General features: G+C 47.0%; 4 protein-coding genes across 9 annotated transcripts; 2 read left to right on the top strand and 2 right to left on the bottom strand.

Annotated features, from left to right (window-relative positions):
* Positions 1–430: 430 nt before the first annotated feature.
* Positions 431–8799, bottom strand: LOC6526171 (protein tweety). 3 transcript variants are annotated; one of them, XM_015191178.3, is made up of 8 exons: positions 8663–8799; positions 6377–6689; positions 5505–5990; positions 4673–5436; positions 4378–4547; positions 3552–3563; positions 2525–3470; positions 431–1808 (listed from the first exon to the last, which is right to left on the bottom strand). In XM_015191178.3, the coding sequence occupies exons 2-8, from the start codon at positions 6512–6514 to the stop codon at positions 1394–1396; spliced, it is 2931 nt and encodes a 976-aa protein (XP_015046664.1). In that variant the 5' UTR covers positions 6515–6689; positions 8663–8799; the 3' UTR covers positions 431–1393. The 3 variants fall into 3 exon arrangements, with proteins under 3 accessions (XP_015046664.1, XP_015046661.1, XP_015046663.1); XM_015191175.3 differs by having other exon boundaries at positions 8495–8693; XM_015191177.3 differs by lacking the exon at positions 8663–8799 and adding an exon at positions 7846–8134.
* A 274-nt stretch (positions 8800–9073) lies between these two features.
* LOC6526172 (protein flightless-1) lies at positions 9074–14886 on the top strand. 4 transcript variants are annotated; one of them, XR_005560998.2, is made up of 5 exons: positions 9540–9700; positions 9876–13030; positions 13270–13420; positions 13586–14514; positions 14577–14886. XR_005560998.2 is itself a non-coding variant. In XM_039373627.2 (4 exons), exons 2-4 carry the CDS (start codon positions 9894–9896, stop codon positions 13994–13996), a joined length of 3699 nt encoding a protein of 1232 aa, XP_039229561.1. In that variant the 5' UTR covers positions 9074–9478; positions 9874–9893; the 3' UTR covers positions 13997–14886. The 4 variants fall into 4 exon arrangements, 3 of the variants coding, with proteins under 3 accessions (XP_039229561.1, XP_039229556.1, XP_015046666.1); XM_039373627.2 differs by lacking the exon at positions 9540–9700 and adding an exon at positions 9074–9478 and having other exon boundaries at positions 9874–13030; positions 13586–14886; XM_039373622.2 differs by having other exon boundaries at positions 13586–14886.
* Positions 14887–15257: 371 nt separating this feature from the next.
* LOC6526173 (putative peptidyl-prolyl cis-trans isomerase dodo) lies at positions 15258–16561 on the top strand. Its single transcript, XM_002101947.4, has 3 exons — positions 15258–15417; positions 15527–15868; positions 16364–16561. The coding sequence occupies exons 1-3, from the start codon at positions 15360–15362 to the stop codon at positions 16471–16473; spliced, it is 510 nt and encodes a 169-aa protein (XP_002101983.1). The 5' UTR covers positions 15258–15359; the 3' UTR covers positions 16474–16561.
* Positions 16540–19865, bottom strand: LOC6526174 (protein penguin). The gene is made up of 5 exons (XM_002101948.3): positions 19316–19865; positions 18009–18711; positions 17532–17934; positions 17000–17469; positions 16540–16798 (listed from the first exon to the last, which is right to left on the bottom strand). The coding sequence occupies exons 1-5, from the start codon at positions 19777–19779 to the stop codon at positions 16613–16615; spliced, it is 2226 nt and encodes a 741-aa protein (XP_002101984.1). The 5' UTR covers positions 19780–19865; the 3' UTR covers positions 16540–16612.
* Positions 19866–20172: the final 307 nt, after the last annotated feature.

Here is a 20172-nt window from a genome sequence, read left to right on the forward strand (position 1 = left end):
CTTAACAGTAGCAGTACGAGTCCTTGGGTGCTTAAATAATTCTAAGTCCTTCAACTAATGTAGGTTTGGCATACTCGAGGTCACATCGGTTCGGTTCGGTTCGATTCGATTCGATTCGCTTGCAACGTAAAGTAGGGAGTGTTTTCATGTTAGCATTGCTAATTTTAATTTGTTCGATTTGTGAACATTTATTTAGGAGTAGGTATATAAATGCAGTCAGTCAGGAACTTAGGCCATGAAAAGTGTTTGCGAGTGAGTATGGCCAATAAACATAGGTCTTTCGAAAATCGGAATGACTAAAAGCTATCACATATGTGTATTGCTATTGTAGAAGTTCGAGGAAAGTTCGTTAGCTAGTTATATAAACCGAAGGAAACAAAAAAAACGTTATAGAGTGGTGTCACAAAAGTCTCCAGACTCAGAAATCGACTTTTGATGTAAGATGTATTAATTTATTCTAATCTTAAATATTTTTGTCTGTATTCCGTTGGCAGTTCGCACTTACAAGTAAAAACATTGATTATCCAAACCAAAAAGCTAGTTAAAACCTGCCACGCCCATTTGCCCATCCATTCAGTTGCCCGTTTTCTACATAAAAATTGACTCCCGACAAGTGCCTAAAAAATCTTTTCTAACTTTTCTACTACAGTTCGATTCTAGAACTTATGACCTACGATCCGAACTCGATTTGAATATTTGGTGGTTGCTTTTTAGGTTCAAGTGTCGGTCTTTCGTTTTCGGTATGGTTTTCATTTTCATTTTCTTTTCATTTTGCTGTTTTCTGTTTTTTGTTGTAGAGGATATACAATTTATATATTTTCGTAGATTAATGTTGTATAATACAATAAGTTAGCCCCCGTAAAATTGTTTCTTTCTGACAATTTAGCGCTTTAAAATTGGTAAAAATATGCTATTATCAAAAAGGAATAACCGTGTCCTAAATGGATATATATATATATATATATTTATATAAGTAATAGATCGCTGATATATGTTACATGTGTCCGTCCGTCCATCTGTCTGTCTGCGGGTGTCTAGTATCTGTGTTCCAATCCATGTCAATGTCATTTCGACTTCCTTGGAATGTTCGGGTATAGTTCGGTGTATAGTATGTACAAAAGACGAAACGCAGGACTCCGGTCTAGGATACGATTACGATACGATAAATGTACGTTAAATGCAACAAATCAAGAAGGAATACTCGCCGCTCCAGCAATACTTAGTCCCATTTCCCCATTTTCCCATTTTCCCATTTCCCCGATTCCCTCGATATATGTTTATCTATCCTACATTCGAGTTCTAGGAAGACGCCCCAATCCCAAGTCCTGACCAATTCCTGTCTTATATGTCCTGCCTGCCTTCACTGGGTGTTGTGGTATTAGCAGCAACCACCTTACAGCTCCGTCACCGCATAGTTGCTTTCGTCGGTTATCGCTGGCGGTGGCGGCGGCAGATCATCATCGTCGTCCACCGCTCCTCCGCCCCCACCGGCTACGACTCCTCCGCCTCCGCCATTGTGCAGCACCTTGCCATTGGCCGCCGGTCCTGCTCCCATTCGGCCCTTTGTCGCCTCCGTTTGCACTTCCAGCGGCGGCGGCGGCAGCGAGGTGTCCTCGTTGGCGTTTCCTCCTACTCCTCCACCTACACCGCCTCCTCCTTCTCCGTTCTGCAGACCTGACGGCACTCCTCCATTGGCCTCGTTCAGCGGCTGGGCGACGGGCGGGGGCGGCGAGGTGGGTGTGCCTATGCGCGGCGGTGGAATAGCCTTCATCTGGGGCGGCAATTTCATCGGTGGACGCTGCAGGGTCCTGGACGGAGAGGAAAGATTCAGTTTAGGATATCATAGCAAATTGCTAAAGCCTTTTGTTCAAAACATTTTGTAATCTTGTAACCATGGTCGCGTGGTAGTAGTTGCAAAACAAGCAAATATTGTCCAAAACAACAGAGAACGCTATAGTTGAGTTCCTCGACTATCGGATACCCGTTACTCAGCTAGTGCGAGCGAGATGGCGATGTGCAGAAGCAGAAAAAGAATTAGAGGGGGCGTGGCAATGTATTGTTACAAACTTGCAAGGAGTATGTGTCGTTAGAATCTGCATGCGTAATCTAAAATTTCGAGCTTTAGAAATCTCGAAATATATACGGACAACGGACAGACGGACAGATGAGCGGACAGAAAGGCAGACGGACGGTATTTCTTCTATCTGATTCTTAGTTTTAAAAGAATCTAGTATACCCTTTCCTCTACCACGGGATTCAAACTGGGAAGTTGGTAATAATACGCAAAGATAATTTTTTAACATAACATTTAAACATTTAAACACATTTAAACATGCAAGATAATAGTAAACATGTTTTAAAGAATAAAATAAAATAACAAATGTTAATATTAATATTAATTATGCTTATTGATAGATAATAGAATAAAAGCATTCATTATGTTTAATGCATTCTTAAAGCATTAATAAAAGGAATTTGGAGTTCTTTAATTTGCACCCTGGTTAAAATGCATCTCAACACCTACTTGGAATAGTTTTGGTGGTGAGCCTGCTGACGCTGCTCGTAGATGGACTCCACCTTGGGCTGCTCCGCATCTTTGGGGATCTCCGGCAGTGGGCAGTTGAGAATCGATGGCTTGTACTTGGGATCAAACTTGCCGCCCTGCCGCAAAGTGGAGCACTTGTAGATCTGCTTATCCCGATCATAAATGGCGCTATCCATGGCCGTGCTGATGGGCACGACATCCGATTCGTTTTGCTGTTGCTGCTGATGATGTTGCTGTTGCTGCTGGTGAAGTTGCTGCTGCTGGTGTTGCTGCTGCTGGTGCTGCTGCTGCTGGTGCTGCTGCAGCTGTTGCTGCTGCAGCTGTTGCTGGTGCTGCTGCGGGGACTTGAGCTGATGCAGCTGTTGCTGCTGCTGCGAGGGAGGCGGTGGTTGCTGCTGCTGCTGATGCAAACTGGGTGGATGCTGGTGCGCCGGTATCTGTGGGCCGCCCTGGCTGTTCTGGCGTCGCATTGTGGCTAAATTGGATACATATATGGAGCCCTGGCTAACGGCAACGAGCGGCTGATATATGGAATGGGGATTGCCATTGGCCGCCAGTTGAGGCGCCAAATGCGCCGGAATCTGCTGGTAGATCTGGCTCTGGCCCGGCCCCAGGTGATGCGGTGCATGGTGGGCGGCAGTGGTATAGGTGCCATATTGCTGCGCCTGCTGTTGGTGGTAGATCGCATGCTGGTGCTGCACGGCAGCGGCGACGGCGGCGGCCGAGTGCGAATGCGGATGCTGGTGCGGATGGGGATGCGGATGCTGGTGGGGATGATGGCAGTAGATGGGCTGTGGTCCTCCCAGCTGCTGCTGTGCCTGCTGCTGTTGCTGCTGTGCCTGGTGCTGTTGCTGTTGCTGTTGGGCGGCCTGCGTGGTCGGCGGCATGTTGGCGGCGGCGTTTGCTGCTGCTGCGACTGCTGCTGCTGCGGGGGGTGGCGACGGTTTTCAGTAAAAGTCATTCGCTTCCAATGTCTTGCATTGTTTGCTTAGGGTTGCATATTTACCATTATTGGGACCTACAAAAATGCACACACACACACAACGATTAGCAATAGGCGCGGGTTGGACGAAGGATGTGGATGTGGACGTTGGATGCGGATGCGGATGCAGGATGCAGGATGCAGGTGGTCGACGCGACGATGGTGTGGTCGTGGAGTGGGTCGATGGATGGACACGGGCATTTAGCATGGAATGAGATTATATAGAAGAATATACACGTGATGAGAGCGAATTGAGCGGTTTGCCGCAAAGCTAGTTTCAAAATATCGGTTAAGTAACGGTTATTTATATTCATAGTCCGTTTAAATCGGTTAGCGCTTATTGTTTACTTCTTTCTCAACATTGTATGAATGTTATTAATAATGTATGCCATTTAAAGTTCTACGTATTTATGTTTCGCTTTTTTAATACACAAAATAAGTTAATTTAATATTTTTCTGAATTACACATAATTATATTGCACAGATATTAAATTACCAGCTCAATTTCGTCTTTGGACTTTATACACATGTGGACACTAAGATTGATATAAATATGTACACGTACACTGAGATAAAAAACGCCTTAATGAAAGCTCACAAAATAGCAGAAATCTGTTCATCAAAAATTTAATACTTTAAAAATACACAACATTTACCAAATATTTTTGATGTAATGCCCAAATTCTTTAAATGCATTTTTTAAATGTTTGCCTTTGGGTTTCATCACATCCTACATTTTTTGTGCTTTTTCAGTTAGGGCGTTTTTTTCCTCAGTGTAAAGTGAGATAGAGTAGTGGGCGTGTGTAGCGAGTTGAGTTTCGGGAGTGGGTGGTGCGGGCTCCCCACTTACCGGTCATGTGGGTGGGGCTGTGGTTGTGCGACGGCAGCCGGCCCAGCGTGTGGGTGCCCATGGCGCGCATGTTCTGCTGGATGTGGGCGTGGGCCATCATCTCGTGCTGCTGGCGCTTGCTGGGATGCTGGAGCGTATGGGAGCCGCTAATCACCGGCGGACTGAAGTGCCTGGAATGTCAGATATGGCGCAAGAGCAGAGAAAACGGGACGAGAGAGAACAGAGAAAGAGAGATCGAGAGAATGGAGGCGGGAATCGGGCGGGACGGGTCACGAATGGATCTTCTAAAACATACCCATTATGATTTCGCGGCAATGTCCTGGCGGCGTTCATCATCTGCTGGTGGTTCTGCGGTGCCGGATGCGAAATATACGACGGCTCATCCACCTGGGCATAGTCATTCCGTTTGCGTATATAAATCCACGTGTGCGAGTCCACCCACACCATGATGGTTAGCAAAATGGCGGCAATAAAGCTGGCTATCAGCATAAGAACCAGTCCCAGCAATCCTCCCTCGCAAAGTCCTCGAGCGGCGGCCAAAAAATTGTGATGCACTGCCTTGCAATCTACGAGCGCAGTCAGTTGAGTTAACAATCTCTCACTGCTATTCAGATCGGCATTCACAGCACCCAACTTGGGCTGCAGCCCCGAGGATTTGAAGAGCACCAGCGATATCTTCATAACTGTGGCCATGGCACTGCGAGCATTGTTTAGGGAGTTCTGTGATTCCCTCAGGCGTTGGGTGAACGGATTCGTGTGACCTGGTTCGCATTGGGTGTAGTGCAGCAGCACATTCGTGGGCAGGTCCCTGGGAGCCGTAGACACCAGGAAATCCGCTGGCGAAATGCACAGATCGCCGACAGCCACCGAGGAGGAGAGATACAGACCGGACATTAGCCAGGAACCGGTAACGGCTAGCAAGCCACACACGCTGAACAGGATTAGGGCGCAACGCGAGTGCCGGGCCACGCCCACCAGCAGTACGGCACACAACACAAGGAGCAGGGCCAAGGTGGCCACCGTGCCCGGCCAGCGGATCAGTTCCCATTGGTCGCCGCGCTGTTGGGATACAAATGTCATCAATTTGGCATTATTTCTGTCTACATGTGGCTATAAAAAGTGCCTACCGTCAGGAAGTGAGTCATGGAGATGCCCATCAGGGGTCGTCGGATATCGCTGGCCGCATTCGTGGCTAGGGTAACATTTCCCTGCACAATATTGAGCGACACAAAGAGCTTAGAGAGGGCCGTTTGATTTGACACCGGCTGATCGAAGATGTCCGCCAGTTCCACCAGCTGCGGCCGTATGCGATTCGTCAGCGTGTTCTCCAAGATGTGCGTCTGATTCCGGATGGTCGTGACCAGATTGTCCACCTTCCTGCCCGCCGTCAGCACCTCCAGCAGTCCGTTGTGCAGATCATCATTCCCGTACAATCCCAATCCAATCGCCGCACAGCACATCACCGTCACGATGGACAGTGCCACCTTCAGGCTGGTGATCGAGTGCGCTGGCCGCGGCTTCCGGTCACAGCAGCGGGTCATCAGATAGAAGAGCAGTCCCAGCAACGAGACGATCAGCAGGGCAGCCGGAACCGAGCCCAGAATGCCCAGGCTCTATAAGTGGAATCAAAGGAAGTAAAGTTGGTAAAACTTGTAAAAGAAAAGCTATTCTATAAACTATATGTTTGTATATAAGATGTTTGTATATAAGATGCGTGTGTTAATAGAATTTTGGCGATATATTGGAAATTATTACAAAAACAATTGAAATTGAATAATTGAATGACAAACTGATGATTTTTTATTTGTGTAACTTCAATTTTAAGAGACCATCCGACTGAATATTAAAAACAAATTAAATTCAAAATTCTGCTAAAACCAGCGTAGTAGGTTTATATATCATAATCGTTTACCATTCAAACGAACTTCAACTGTACTTTGGGTCAATTGAATCCACTATACGGAAGTACTACTGCACTGCACCGAAAGAGTTTACTCACCTCCAAGTAGATCTCATCGTTGGGTCGGAACGTGCTGTTGATCTTGTGGAACGTGATGTTGTAGTGGGGCAGGGCGTGGAGTAGCTTCGCTATCACCGGCACCTTGTACTGGTCCGTGAACTCGTGATAGTCGCCCATCCTGGCCTGCTTTCCTCGGCTCCTCCCCTTGTGGAAACGGAATGTGTTCCTGCTCTTCCTGTCCTTTGTTGCTCCTAGCGGTTTTCCTTTCCCTCGTTACAGCTGCGTTTTTCTGCTACGTGCTCACGGGCCTGAGTTTCCTAACCTCTTGACACCAAATCCAAATTGCTGTGCACTGGAGAAAGGGTGAAGGAACGGGGGAAAAGGGATATTAGGTAACCAGAAGTGTTCGTTCCTTAATTAATTTATATGTTCTGAGGCCCCGAAAGCACTTTCTGAAGTGAACTCAAGTCAATGAAATCTGACAGATGGACTGTGTTCGTTTTTCAAAACCCTTACTATCACTTACTAGTTCAGTTAATAGATTTCACGTGTGACCGATAAGAATTTGACCTTAAGAGGCTGATTAGAATATTCCCCAAATGCTCTTGTATTTCTGATTTGTACTTAAAATCGCTAATTGTATTGTATTCTATACACATAGAAATGTATAATATAATATAAAAACAACCAAAGCAGACAAAAATTGATAATGATTGTTTATAAAACAATACGCTTCTTAGCAAAAACGTTGCATACAAAACGGCGTAACCACTTTACACGCACAAAATATTCGAAATGTGCACACCGCAGAATCACGCGATTTGTGGGCGTGGCAATGTTTGCAATGCGTTCCGTGAATGTTTAGTTTTAAGGATCTTAGGTTAAGTCGTGTCCGTACTGATTGTTGGGCATAACTTCTGATCCTGACCAATAAAATGTTTATGCACATTTGTGCACACATACATATATTCCTTATTGGGTCGGAAAACGCAATATACTCTTTTCACCCTGCAAACAAATATGTACATTGATCTCTAGAACGGAGGTACACTTGTAACTACGCCATTAATTTTATAGACCACTCAGTTAGAGCATCTTATTGTTCATATTATCCGTACTATGTACACAAATTGCAAGTGATTTTGAAGTATATTGAGCACAAACTGATGCACGTTGAACAACCCCGAATTCACAAACTACATAGTACATATGTACGTGATAATTTCCCGGATCCGCTGAAATATGCAAAAAGGAGCTGGCTTGTCTTCTTCTTTCTCCTGCTCTATAGGGATCTGCGATTTCGATTTTAACCCCACTTTTGGGCATACTCGAACTAACGGCTCCTGCATGCTCACACACATACATACACGAGTATGTGGGCGTGCATGCGTGGGGGGCATGGCCTTAATTGCTCAATAAGTAGGTTGCCCCACACTTTCGGGCACTTTTCAATTAAAAAACAAAGCCGAGGGCTTGCCGGTTCATGGATTTTAGTTTTGAACTTATACCGTTAAACGATTTAGCTGCGCGAACGCGGATGTTTTTATTTTTCAGTACTTTCTTCCCAATTCATTTTACTTGATTTCGGGATTGAGGACGAACGATGCTGCCCAGCGCAATAGCAATTTTGTTCACTTGCTTCCTCTTCCTGCTTCGTCCAGTGCAGCAACAACACCAACAGCATCGGAGAGGCATGGCAAAGGGGCGACAGCGAGTGTGCGAGTAACGGTAACGCGGCTGCGCGTGCGTTTGTATATCTATTGATTAAAAGTTCGCTCTTCTCTGGCCACTGCTTCCCCTTTCCCTTCCTCTTCCTCTTCCTTATCCTTATTTCTTTTGGCAGTTCTCTCGTAATTGCTGCGCCCACTTTCCGCCAACCCCGCCCACCCCGCTTCTTCTGTCTATACCACCCCCACCCATTCCCGCACCCACGCAAACACCAACTGCAAAGTGCGTTTGCTACACAACAGCAAATGCAACAATAACACACGCACACACCCACACAACAACGGCATAAATGCAATTCGCCAGCAATTTGGCGTTTATGCTAGTGACGAACGACGGCAATGAAAACACTCCTTTTTCGGGGGTACACAATTTTCCACAACAAACAAAGCCCAGTGCCGAGTGTCTCGGCCAAAAATTCTAAATTATTACTTTTTGCTGCACTATTTTCAGTTGGCATTAATTCGATCAATTTGCCGTATTTCTTGCACTTGCGTATCTATTCAATTTCATTCAGGTTTGTATTGTTTTTGGAGACTTGATTTGATTTTATGTTTTTGCTATATCGGTAAAAGGGCAACAAAACACACGAGCGAGGACCTTCACATTCCGAAGACTGGGCAAAGTATGAAAATTTCGTGTCGTTCAATTTGGTCACACCCTCTGGATTATGCTCACGATACGATGTTGCTGCTTTTTTCCCAGGACGAAAAGGACCCTTCGAAAAACCCGAACCCCATCCAGTGTGACCGCCTTAAACCAGTTAGCATACACCGAAGAGTTCGGCACTTACAGATTATTTTTATTATATTAAACACTTATTTACTTTATTATATGAAAGTTTTAAGGCAAACAATGAATGTATAGTTAATTGTATTCAAATTATTTGTATTACTTCAAGTTCTTAAGATATTTAAAAATATTAACCTGGGTTTCGATCATGTACTCCGTTGTGCTCAGTGTGCTTTTACCAACACCATAGTAGGCTTTGAAAACAACGGTTCACTTTTTAAAAAGAAACAAAAATTTCAAAATTTAGGTCAGGTTAAACTCGATTCCGGGAATTCACAATAATTTTAAAATCTGCCACACAGTATTTAGCCATTCACGGTCACACTCGACTTGATAAATTTTTATACAGTGGTGGCCAAACTTTCAAAGCCATGCAAAATTAATATTTAAAAGTGTTAAATTCTATTTTAGGCTCTTAAAGCTATTCATTTCGTCAAAAAGCCCAAATTTTTAAATTTACTAAAGCTCACGAAGCACCCATTCTATGTGACAAATAAGCTTAAATCGAACCCAACTGAACCTACAAGGCGCGACGCGAGTGTGCTTTCTGTGATTTCCAACACTTCAGTGTTGCTTAACGCTAGTCAAGTGCTCAGTGTGACCAGTTCCGGCAACTGCATACTAGGTGCGACCAGAAGGCAAGCCGTTTGCTTGGGGGAGCGGTGAACGGTCACCAGCTACTCTTCTTTTTTTTTAGTGCAAAAAAAAACAAAATAAAGAAGAAGAAACGAAAAACAGGGCCAGCAGCTTGAGCCCAAATATATAACAAATATAACATTTTATGTGGTCAAAATGAGCGTGCTGCCGTTCGTGCGCGGTGTGGACTTTACGAAAAATGATTTCAGCGTGAGTACAACCAGCAAAAACGGCCGCAACGTTGTTGATTTTTCGGAGGGGTTCAGGTTCTAAAAAAAAGAAGCGAGGAAACAGGTCACCGTAAAGCACACACACGAAAAAACCTGGGCATTAGTCATAAGTTCGAAGCAGAGATAATCCCAAAATATGATTGATTCCATTGCAGGCAACATTCCCCGGCTCCATGCGGCAGATGTCGCGGGTGCAGTGGCTCACATTGGATCGCACGCAACTGGCAGAGATTCCCGAGGAGCTTGGCCACCTACAGAAGTTAGAGCACCTGTCGCTGAACCACAACCGCCTGGAGAAGATCTTTGGCGAGCTGACGGAGCTGTCCTGCCTGCGATCCCTCGACCTGCGGCACAATCAGCTTAAGAACAGCGGTATACCGCCGGAGCTGTTTCATCTCGAGGAGCTGACCACGCTGGACCTGTCGCACAACAAACTAAAGGAGGTTCCCGAGGGCTTGGAGCGAGCCAAGAACCTGATAGTGCTCAACCTGAGCAACAATCAAATCGAGAGCATACCCACGCCGCTGTTCATCCATCTCACGGATCTGCTGTTTCTGGATTTGTCGCACAATCGATTGGAGACACTGCCGCCGCAGACGCGACGTTTAATTAATCTGAAAACCCTCGACCTATCGCACAATCCGCTGGAGCTGTTCCAACTGCGGCAACTGCCATCGCTGCAGAGCCTGGAGGTCCTCAAGATGAGCGGCACGCAGCGCACGCTCCTCAATTTCCCCACCAGCCTAGACAGTTTAGCCAATCTCTGCGAGCTGGACTTGTCGCACAATTCCCTGCCCAAGCTGCCCGACTGCGTCTACAATGTGGTCACCCTGGTGCGACTGAACCTGAGCGACAACGAGCTAACCGAACTGAGTGCCGGCGTGGAGCTCTGGCAGCGCCTAGAGTCGCTGAATCTGTCGCGGAATCAACTGGTTGCTCTTCCTGCTGCCCTCTGCAAACTACCAAAGCTGCGGCGATTGCTGGTGAACGACAATAAGCTGAATTTCGAGGGCATACCCTCGGGCATTGGCAAACTCGGGGCTCTGGAGGTTTTTTCGGCGGCCAACAACCTGCTGGAAATGGTGCCAGAGGGTCTCTGCCGATGTGGTGCTTTGAAGCAGCTCAACTTGAGCTGCAATCGGCTTATAACCCTGCCCGATGCCATTCACCTGCTCGAGGGCCTGGATCAGTTGGACTTGCGCAACAATCCGGAGCTAGTGATGCCACCCAAGCCAAGCGAAGCGAGTAAAGCCACCAGTCTTGAGTTCTACAACATAGATTTTAGTCTGCAAACTCAGCTAAGGTTAGCTGGGGCTGCTGTGCCGCCTTCGATGCCATCGTCAGCAACGCCCAAGGATTCAACGGCGAGGAAGATCCGTTTACGACGCGGTCCTCGCAGCGAAGGCGATCAGGATGCTGCCAAGGTGCTCAAGGGTATGAAGGACGTGGCAAAGGATAAGGATAACGAGGCGGGTGCTCTGCCCGAGGACGGCAAGCCAGAATCCCTGAAACCCAAGAGGTGGGACGAGTCGCTGGAAAAACCGCAACTGGACTACTCCAAGTTCTTTGAGAAGGATGATGGCCAGCTGCCGGGCTTGACCATTTGGGAGATCGAGAACTTCCTGCCCAACAAAATTGAGGAGGTTGTACACGGCAAGTTCTACGAGGGCGACTGCTACATAGTTCTCAAGACAAAGTTCGATGACCTGGGCCTGCTCGATTGGGAAATATTCTTTTGGATAGGCAACGAAGCCACCCTGGACAAACGAGCTTGTGCTGCGATTCATGCAGTGAACCTACGAAACTTCCTGGGCGCTCGATGTCGAACGGTTCGCGAGGAGCAGGGCGATGAGTCCGAGCAGTTTCTGGCGCTCTTCGAGACGGAAGTCATCTACATCGAGGGCGGACGCACAGCTACTGGTTTCTATACCATAGAGGAGATGATACATATCACCAGATTGTATTTAGTGCACGCCTATGGTGCTACTATACATCTGGAGCCAGTGGCTCCTTCTGTTGCCTCGCTGGATCCTCGCCACGCCTTTGTCCTGGATCTGGGCACACACATTTACATTTGGATGGGCGAGAGATCGAAGAACACGCTGAACTCCAAAGCCAGATTAATGGCGGAAAAGATCAGCAAAACGGAGCGGAAGAACAAGTGTGAAATCCAGTTGGAGCGGCAGGGCGAGGAGAGTCCGGAGTTCTGGCAAGGACTGGACATGACTCCGGAGGAGGCAGCTGCCGCAGAGCCACCAAAGGAGCACGTTCCAGAGGACTATCAGCCGGTGCAGCCTCGCCTCTACCAGGTGCAACTGGGAATGGGATATCTGGAATTGCCGCAAGTGGAGTTACCTGAGCAAAAACTATGCCATACCTTGCTGAATAGCAAGCACGTCTACATACTCGACTGCTACACCGATCTGTTCGTTTGGTTTGGCAAGAAGTCGACGAGATTGGTCCGAGCAGCCGCTGTCAAGCTGAGTCGTGAGCTCTTCAACATGATGGATCGTCCGGAATACGCCCTCGTGATGCGTGTGCCCGAGGGCAATGAAATGCAGATCTTCCGGACCAAGTTCGCTGGCTGGGATGAGGTAATGGCCGTGGACTTCACGAGAACGGCGAAGTCGGTGGCCAAGACAGGCGCAAATCTCACACAGTGGGCACGGCAGCAGGAGACGCGCACGGATCTTGCCGCGCTTTTTATGCCCCGGCAGTCGGCCATGCCCCTGGCAGAGGCGGAACAGCTGGAGGAGGAGTGGAACTACGATCTGGAGATGATGGAGGCCTTTGTACTCGAGAACAAGAAGTTCGTTCGGCTGCCCGAGGAGGAATTGGGTCGCTTCTACACCGGCGAATGCTATGTGTTCCTCTGTCGCTATTGCATTCCCATCGAGGAGCCCGAAAATGGCCCCGAAGATGGTGCGAACCCAGCCGCAGACGACAGTAAATCCAGCGCCAACAATCAACCAGAGGACGAGATCCAGTGCGTCGTTTACTTTTGGCAGGGACGCAATGCCGGCAACATGGGATGGCTCACGTTTACCTTTACGCTGCAGAAGAAGTTCAAGGCGATGTTCGGCGAGGAACTGGAGGTGGTGCGGATCTTCCAGCAGCAGGAGAACCTCAAGTTCATGTCCCACTTCAAACGGAAGTTCATCATCCACACCGGCAAGCGGAAGGACAAGGCGCTCACGGCGAAGGGCAAGTCACCAGTTGAGTTCTTTCACCTGCGATCAAACGGCGGTGCGCTCACCACACGCCTTATCCAAATTAATCCGGATGCAGTGCATCTCAATTCGGCCTTCTGGTGAGTACTTTACATATTATTTAGTACTGTGGAAATCAATTTAGTTCAGGTTTCCATTTTAAGATATATGACATGTGCGATCTTATAGGATCAACATTCTTGTCTTATCGTTGTTTAAAAGTGAAATTCCTAGCAGCCTACGTGACATGCCCCAGTATTATATCCAAAAGATAATGAACATGCACACGTACACTCGCAGTCTCTCCAATATTTAATAAACAATACGTTTATTGTTTCAGCTACATACTCCATGTGCCATTTGAAACGGAGGACGATTCGCAGTCGGGGATTGTGTACGTGTGGATAGGCAGCAAGGCCTGCAACGAGGAGGCCAAACTGGTGCAGGATATTGCCGAGCAGATGTTTAACTCGCCGTGGGTGAGCTTGCAAGTAGGTTCCATGTGTGGTGTAACCACGGTATCGCAAAAATCAATCAATCAATGGTTCCGGTGTAGTGGGTGTGTTTGTCAATTGAAATTAATGGGAAGATTTCAGCTGAAGTATGAAATATGGGTACACGAATTTGTTAATCGCTTACCCAACAATTCTTCGCAGATTCTCAACGAGGGCGACGAGCCGGAGAACTTCTTTTGGGTAGCACTGGGCGGCAGCAAGCCTTACGACACAGACGCGGAGTACATGAACTACACGCGGCTGTTCCGCTGCTCCAACGAGCGGGGCTACTACACGGTGGCCGAGAAATGCGCCGACTTTTGCCAGGATGATCTGGCCGACGACGACATCATGATCCTGGACAATGGCGAGCACGTCTTCCTGTGGATGGGTCCGCGTTGCAGCGAGGTGGAGGTGAAGCTGGCCTACAAGTCCGCCCAGGTGTACATCCAGCACATGCGGATCAAGCAGCCGGAGCGGCCAAGGAAGCTCTTCCTCACGATGAAGAACAAGGAGTCGCGCCGGTTCACCAAGTGCTTCCACGGCTGGAGCGCCTTCAAGGTGTATTTATAATTTTAGGCAACTGAAGGAGCATCGTCGAGAGGTTCTTTTATATTTCCCTAATTCATGCACCACCATGTGGACATTTAGTTCTCCAAATCAAACAAAAGGGGCGACCTCAGAGTGTTCGTTTAATTTGTACAGCGTTTAGAAAGCGCCTTTAAGGCGCCAGTTTAGTTTTACAAATCAAATGTCGCCTTTGAGTCCGGCCAGAACTAGTGAATCGCCTTCGGGAAGTGCATTTATTAACCAGAAGTTGAAGAGCATCCTTGTAGTGTGAGTTTAGTTTTATGGAGTGGATAGAGGCACCTCAGAGGTGTCACCTTCATTTTAACACTTTAGCGGAGTCCCTTCGAGGTGTAAATTGGTTTAAAAGAATTAAGTTAGATTCTGGTAGCTGGATGTGGATGGAGATCGCTGGGCAGCTGCCGTGACAGAGTAGCTGCCCCAGAAAACATGACAGAGCAGAATCGTATCAAGAGAAATCGAAAGAAATGCCAGTCAGATGAGAGATGCGAGATGAAGATAATGTTTGTACTTTTATAAAATGTATTTAATTGTTTTGTATAATTAATTTAAATTTTTTTATTAGCTCACTTGCTCCCGCCCTTAACTAATTAGCTAACAACTCCAAGAACGCCAAGTATTCGCCCACTCTTTACGAGAAAACCCCATGAGTATATATAATGCAAATATATATCACATATGCCTACAAATACGCAATATTTATATACATACGCTGAGCTGAGAGGATTACTCCCTGTGCTAGTCCTTTTAAAATGTTAACCTACTTAAAGCTAGCCTGTAATAAAATCGAAAGAAACACTACAACTAATTGTACAAATGCCACGTATTTATTTTATTTTTATTAATCCCCTGAATAAACATTAGAAAAATTGCAATTCGTATGTGTGTCGGATTTCAGGAGGTATGGGAATGGAAATAAGTTTACTGATTGCAGTTCTTTTTCAATAACTAGCGCATTTGAGTGCTTTTACTTGCTCGATTTTAAGCTGTAGCTCTATTTCGTGAATGCTATATTTTTGCAGGTCCGTTTTAGCTAGCAAAATGTGTTATTTAGTTGGCTAAAATGTAAATATAAATAAAGTTCTCCTTTGTGAATTTTTTCATTTTTGCTATTTCGCTGCTATTATTTTGGCCTTAGCGGTACCCACGTTAGCGAGTGCACACACCGCAGTAAGCGAGTGTCCGCACCACATTTGGCCAGTTCACCACATCGTATACCGATAAGCCGTCGCAGGCGTTATCGATTTTTATGGACGGTATTGATAGCGTGTTCGGCGTGGTCACACTGGTGGTTTATTTTATGCCGACCAATTTCATTGTAAATTAGTTTAAATCAAGCGAAAACAGAATGCCTGACTCGGAGCAACTACCGGAGGGCTGGGAAAAGCGCACCAGCCGCTCCACAGGTAAGCTTAAATGCACTACCGCTCATGCCGTGCCGCTGGTTTCCCGGCGAAATGCAGAATGCAAAACCGGCACGCTAAATTGAACCTGCATATGATTGGCTTTTTGCAGGAATGAGCTATTACCTCAATGTGTACACGAAGGAGTCGCAGTGGGATCAGCCCACTGAGCCGGCCAAGAAGACGGGAGGAGCGGGCGGCGCATCCGCCGGCAGCGGAGATGCCCCAGACGAGGTGCAGTGCCTGCATCTCCTGGTGAAGCACAAGGGCAGCCGGCGTCCCAGCTCGTGGCGCGAGGCGAACATTACCCGCACCAAGGAGGAGGCCCAGCTGCTCCTGGAGGTCTATCGGAACAAAATCGTCCAGCAGGAGGCCACCTTCGACGAGCTGGCCCGCGCCTACTCCGACTGCAGCTCCGCCAAGAGGGGCGGCGACCTGGGAAGATTCGGCAGAGGTACGACACAAGTTACATACAGCTGTGCATTTGTTATTAAGACGGTTCGAGCTCAGGCTAGAGTGCTCCTAGATCTGTGTCCACCTATGATCAAGGTGTTTCCCAGTTGTTGATACTCTTCCTAATCGCAATCTGAACCAAACTGAATCACCTTTCCCTTGAATTGACGGTTTGTCGTATGCAAAATGAGGAAGCATTGCTAATCTAAATATTTCCTTTGTTTTTTACAAACTATTTCCATATACGTACTGTCTTTTGCAGTTTATTGTCCATGTTCTTCAAAATATTCTTGCCCTTCACAAACTTTTGCCTAAAATTCCAGTTTAATGGAGACATAGACCACTTAAAGATTAAGAATTGGCTTTGGTTTTCTTGTATTACTGTTGCCTTACCTACAATTGTAATATCTATAGTTTCCCTACTTGTAATCGCTTATGGTAGAGTTTGTAATAGGCCACCCAACCTGACTGCTTCTAATTACCTTTCTCCCCACAGGTCAGATGCAGGCGGCATTCGAGGACGCCGCCTTCAAGTTGAACGTTGGCCAGCTGTCGGGCATCGTCGACGGCGATTCTGGTCTGCACATTATTCTGCGCAAAGCCTAGACTCATCGAGCACCGACCCCACAGCACAACTCACACTCACGTCACTTCACATGAATAAAACGGAAATTACAGCCATTTCAATATAGAATTATGTATTGTATTTTAAAATGTTAGGTCTTGTCTAAGCTAGAAGCGGTTTTCATTTGCCAATGTCCAGTTTGGCGGCCAGCAGCTTGGCTCCGGGCGTCTTGCGGTCCGCGAGTATCTGGCTAAGACTCCTCTCCGCCGCGATGGCTTTCTTGCAGTCTTCCAGCAGTGAGGGGCAGTCCTCCACCAGCTTCAGCAGTACGAAACAGGCCCGATTTACGCCCAGCCAGGCTTTTAGCTGTAGAGGTGGAATAGAAATTAAATTCTGAGTGAACCTGTTTACGAACGGACTACTTATTTATTATACTAAAATAATGTCGAAGAATCTTTAAATAAAAGGAAAAACCCATTAACTTTAGTCAATTTCGCGCCTATGTCTTTGAAAAAAAGGAAATTTCGCACTATTGCATTTACAATTCTTAGAATTGGAAGTACTTACCACAGCGGAGGACAAGTTTTGGAGAAGGTGCTGGCTAAATGGAGTGCCCTCTTGCTTGCCATCGTTCTTGAGTATCTTTTTCAATACAATGTGCATGCCGGCCTCCTCGATTCCGGAGACCAAAGGAGCTGCTGGCTCCTCCTCCTTTGCCTTTGGCTTTTTGGGCTCTTTTTTAGCTTTCTTCAGTTTGGGTTCGGCATCATCTTCGGCCGCCTCCTTTTGCTCGTCTTCTTCATCTTCATCGTCATCGTCATTGTCGTCCTCCTCGTTTTCATCGTCGCTGCTACTTTCGACATTGAGCAGTTTTCTGCGCTGCTTGGTGGCCTCCGCTATAATGGCCTCCACATCATTGTGGGGCTTCTTCTTATCCTGTGGCAGCGGACCGGCGGCGTCTGCTGAAATGCGCCACTCCGGCTGGGCGACGACTTGGGCGAGGGCTGAAGCCGCCTTCTCATAGGATTCGCCTTGAACTAAAAGACAGATGCAAACGATATGAATGAATTGGAATTGGCTATCAGAAGTGTGCACTCACTGTGATTAAGAATGTCGGCGGTGACCAGGCCGATGTGGCTGTTGGATAGCCAAAAGGAGGCATCCTCAGCGATGGACTGTGCAATCGGCGCCTCTATCTGCTCGAGGATCTCCTTGCGACGCAGCTCCTTCTCCTTTTTGCCAAATGCCAGACCCTCCTCAACCGTGCGAATGAACTCTGGATGGAAGCATGTGGTATCGCCCGGTGCCACCAGCCATTGAATAACTCGTCGACCATACTGGTTGCTCATCAGCGCCTTTAGATCCTCGTGTAGGTGGTCGTAAATAGCCTTCTTGGTTGCCTTCGTGTCGTCCAGGGCGTTTAGCAGCGATATGAGGAACACGTGTCCGTGCTCGTGGGTGGCGATCTTGAGCAGGTGCTCCTTGATGTTCTTGATGATGGCCTGTTTACAAAGGTTTCAAATATATATAAGACTCAGTTTCATTACCACACGAAATATACTGTTAATGCACTTACTCTGCGGTTCTTGGGCGTCGACTTGTAGAAGCATATAACACCCGCCTCGCTGCCCTCCTTGGTGGACAGCATGTGGGGCACTAAAGCCGCAAACGCAGTAACCGTCTCCTCCAGTTTCTCCTCATCTTCGTCGCAGGCGCGGAGGTACTCCAGCATCACGGCGTGCACCAGCGAACTGTCCACCAGCTGCTTGTTGGCCACATGATCCAGGTTTGCTTTAACCGATCCCAAAATGGAGGCCTTCATGTTCGTGGCCTCCTTATAGGTATCGCTCAGAGTCTTCACATTTGAATCCTTTGCCTTCCGGTACAGATCGCCGTAGAACTCCTGGCGCATGAAGATGCGCTGCTTGGGTGTGGCACTCTGGTACATCGTGTCCAGTAGCCCACTGCCGATGCTGTGTCCAGCCAAACGCACTATATGTCCGTACAGGCTGTCCACCAACTTTGCCTTGGTGGCCGGGGCACCGTACTTGAGCATCCGCTGCACGCAAAACTGGGCGTACTTCGACTGGCACATGTCCACGGTGAAGGGAAGCAGCTTCTCGGAGATCTCGGCCCGCAAAGCTGGCGATGCGTACTTCAACATGCTTTGGATCACGCGGGCGGTGTCGTGGGCCTTCACCACCTTCGAAATGGTGTCCCCCACGTTGAGCACCTTGTAAATTTGCTCCACCAGCTTGTCCTTGTTCTCCGTTCGGCGGCTGCAAGAGGAGCACCAAATGATGTTATTAAATTCCAATCTAATAGGAACGTGCGGTTAAAGTTGATTTGTTTGTGACCCTTGTTTAAAAATAGCTTGCGCTGCACAAAATCTTCGTTTTTAGTTCTAAATCAATAGCTCTTAGAGTTCCCTAGATCTCAACATTTATACACCCATGCAAGGCTAGATAAACTTTGATACTAGTAAGAATGCTCAACATAAATAGATACTTCTCTTTTATCACTAGAACTAACTACTTTTGAATTCGAACTTAATTTGATTGGTCAGAGGCCATTTCTTTATAACTGCCAATGGAAAGATGGGTTTTGTCTCGCACAACTGCTTTGTTTTGGATCCTTATGCACATATATATAGTAAAATGTAGTTCTTCAAGGAACCAAAAGGACTGTGTCCATTAAAATAAAAACCATGAAACTACATCGTATGAGATGCCTAATGAATATCCAAAACGTTACATGTACAGAAGTGCATCAAAAGATCAGATTCTGTATAGTTAACCGAAATTTGGAAGCTAATTTGAGCTCTACGAATGATTGTTGTCATTTCTGTTTGTGCTGTCCCTCGTGTTTTTTAGGAAGTCTCACCATCGCAGCTTCTCGTGGATCTGGTTGGCCTCCTTGCTGATCTCGTAGGTGTCCTTGGCGCTCTTGCGCTTCAGCTTGAGGTCCTTCTTCTCCTTTTTGAACTTGTTCCAGTCCTGTTTCTCGCCCTCCGCCGGCGCCTGTGGCTGTGTCTGTGGTTTTCCTCGGAACTTGTTGCCCTCGGCGAACTTGTTGCCGCCAAGCCTTTTGTCGCCGGTCGGTCCAGATTTGTCAAACTTCCTGAAGCCCCCGGACCCAGACTTGTCGAACTTCCTGGCACCACCAGCGCCTGGTTTGTCGAACTTTTTGCCCGGTCCTCCGCCGGATTTGTCGAATTTCTTGGCGCCTCCTGCTCCGCCGGGCTTGAACTTCTGTCCATTGGCGGGCTTGCCTGGCGATTTGTTGGCCTTGAGGGGCGAGGCCGTTTTGACCACGTTAGCAGGTCCTTTCGGCTCCGAACTAACCATCTTTTTTGCGTTTTTTTCGACACTTAAACTAAATTGTAGCAAATGTTGTTGCCAAAAAAAATAACTACACGTGCTATGGACGCAGAGTGACCAGGTGGTTGCAATATTTACAAGCCGTGTTAATAATACCGAATGTGGTATTTTCGTTTCAAATACAGTAAACACCTATGAGATACTTCTATTTGTTAAAAGTTATGCTCAAATATGATTTAAAGTGGATTTAGTTAAACATGACCGGGTGGAACCTTTGCCATTTTATTTGGCGCCTAAAATATAATATGTGATTTTAAATTAAATTAAAACTCTACAAAAACAATGCCCTACTAACTTTAATTACAAGTATGTCATGGTAATCGTGGCTATATCCATAAATGTATGTATTCCTTCTCAAAA

The sequence above is a fragment of the Drosophila yakuba genome, chromosome X (assembly GCF_016746365.2).
Source record: "Drosophila yakuba strain Tai18E2 chromosome X, Prin_Dyak_Tai18E2_2.1, whole genome shotgun sequence".
Taxonomy (NCBI): Eukaryota; Metazoa; Arthropoda; class Insecta; order Diptera; family Drosophilidae; genus Drosophila; species Drosophila yakuba.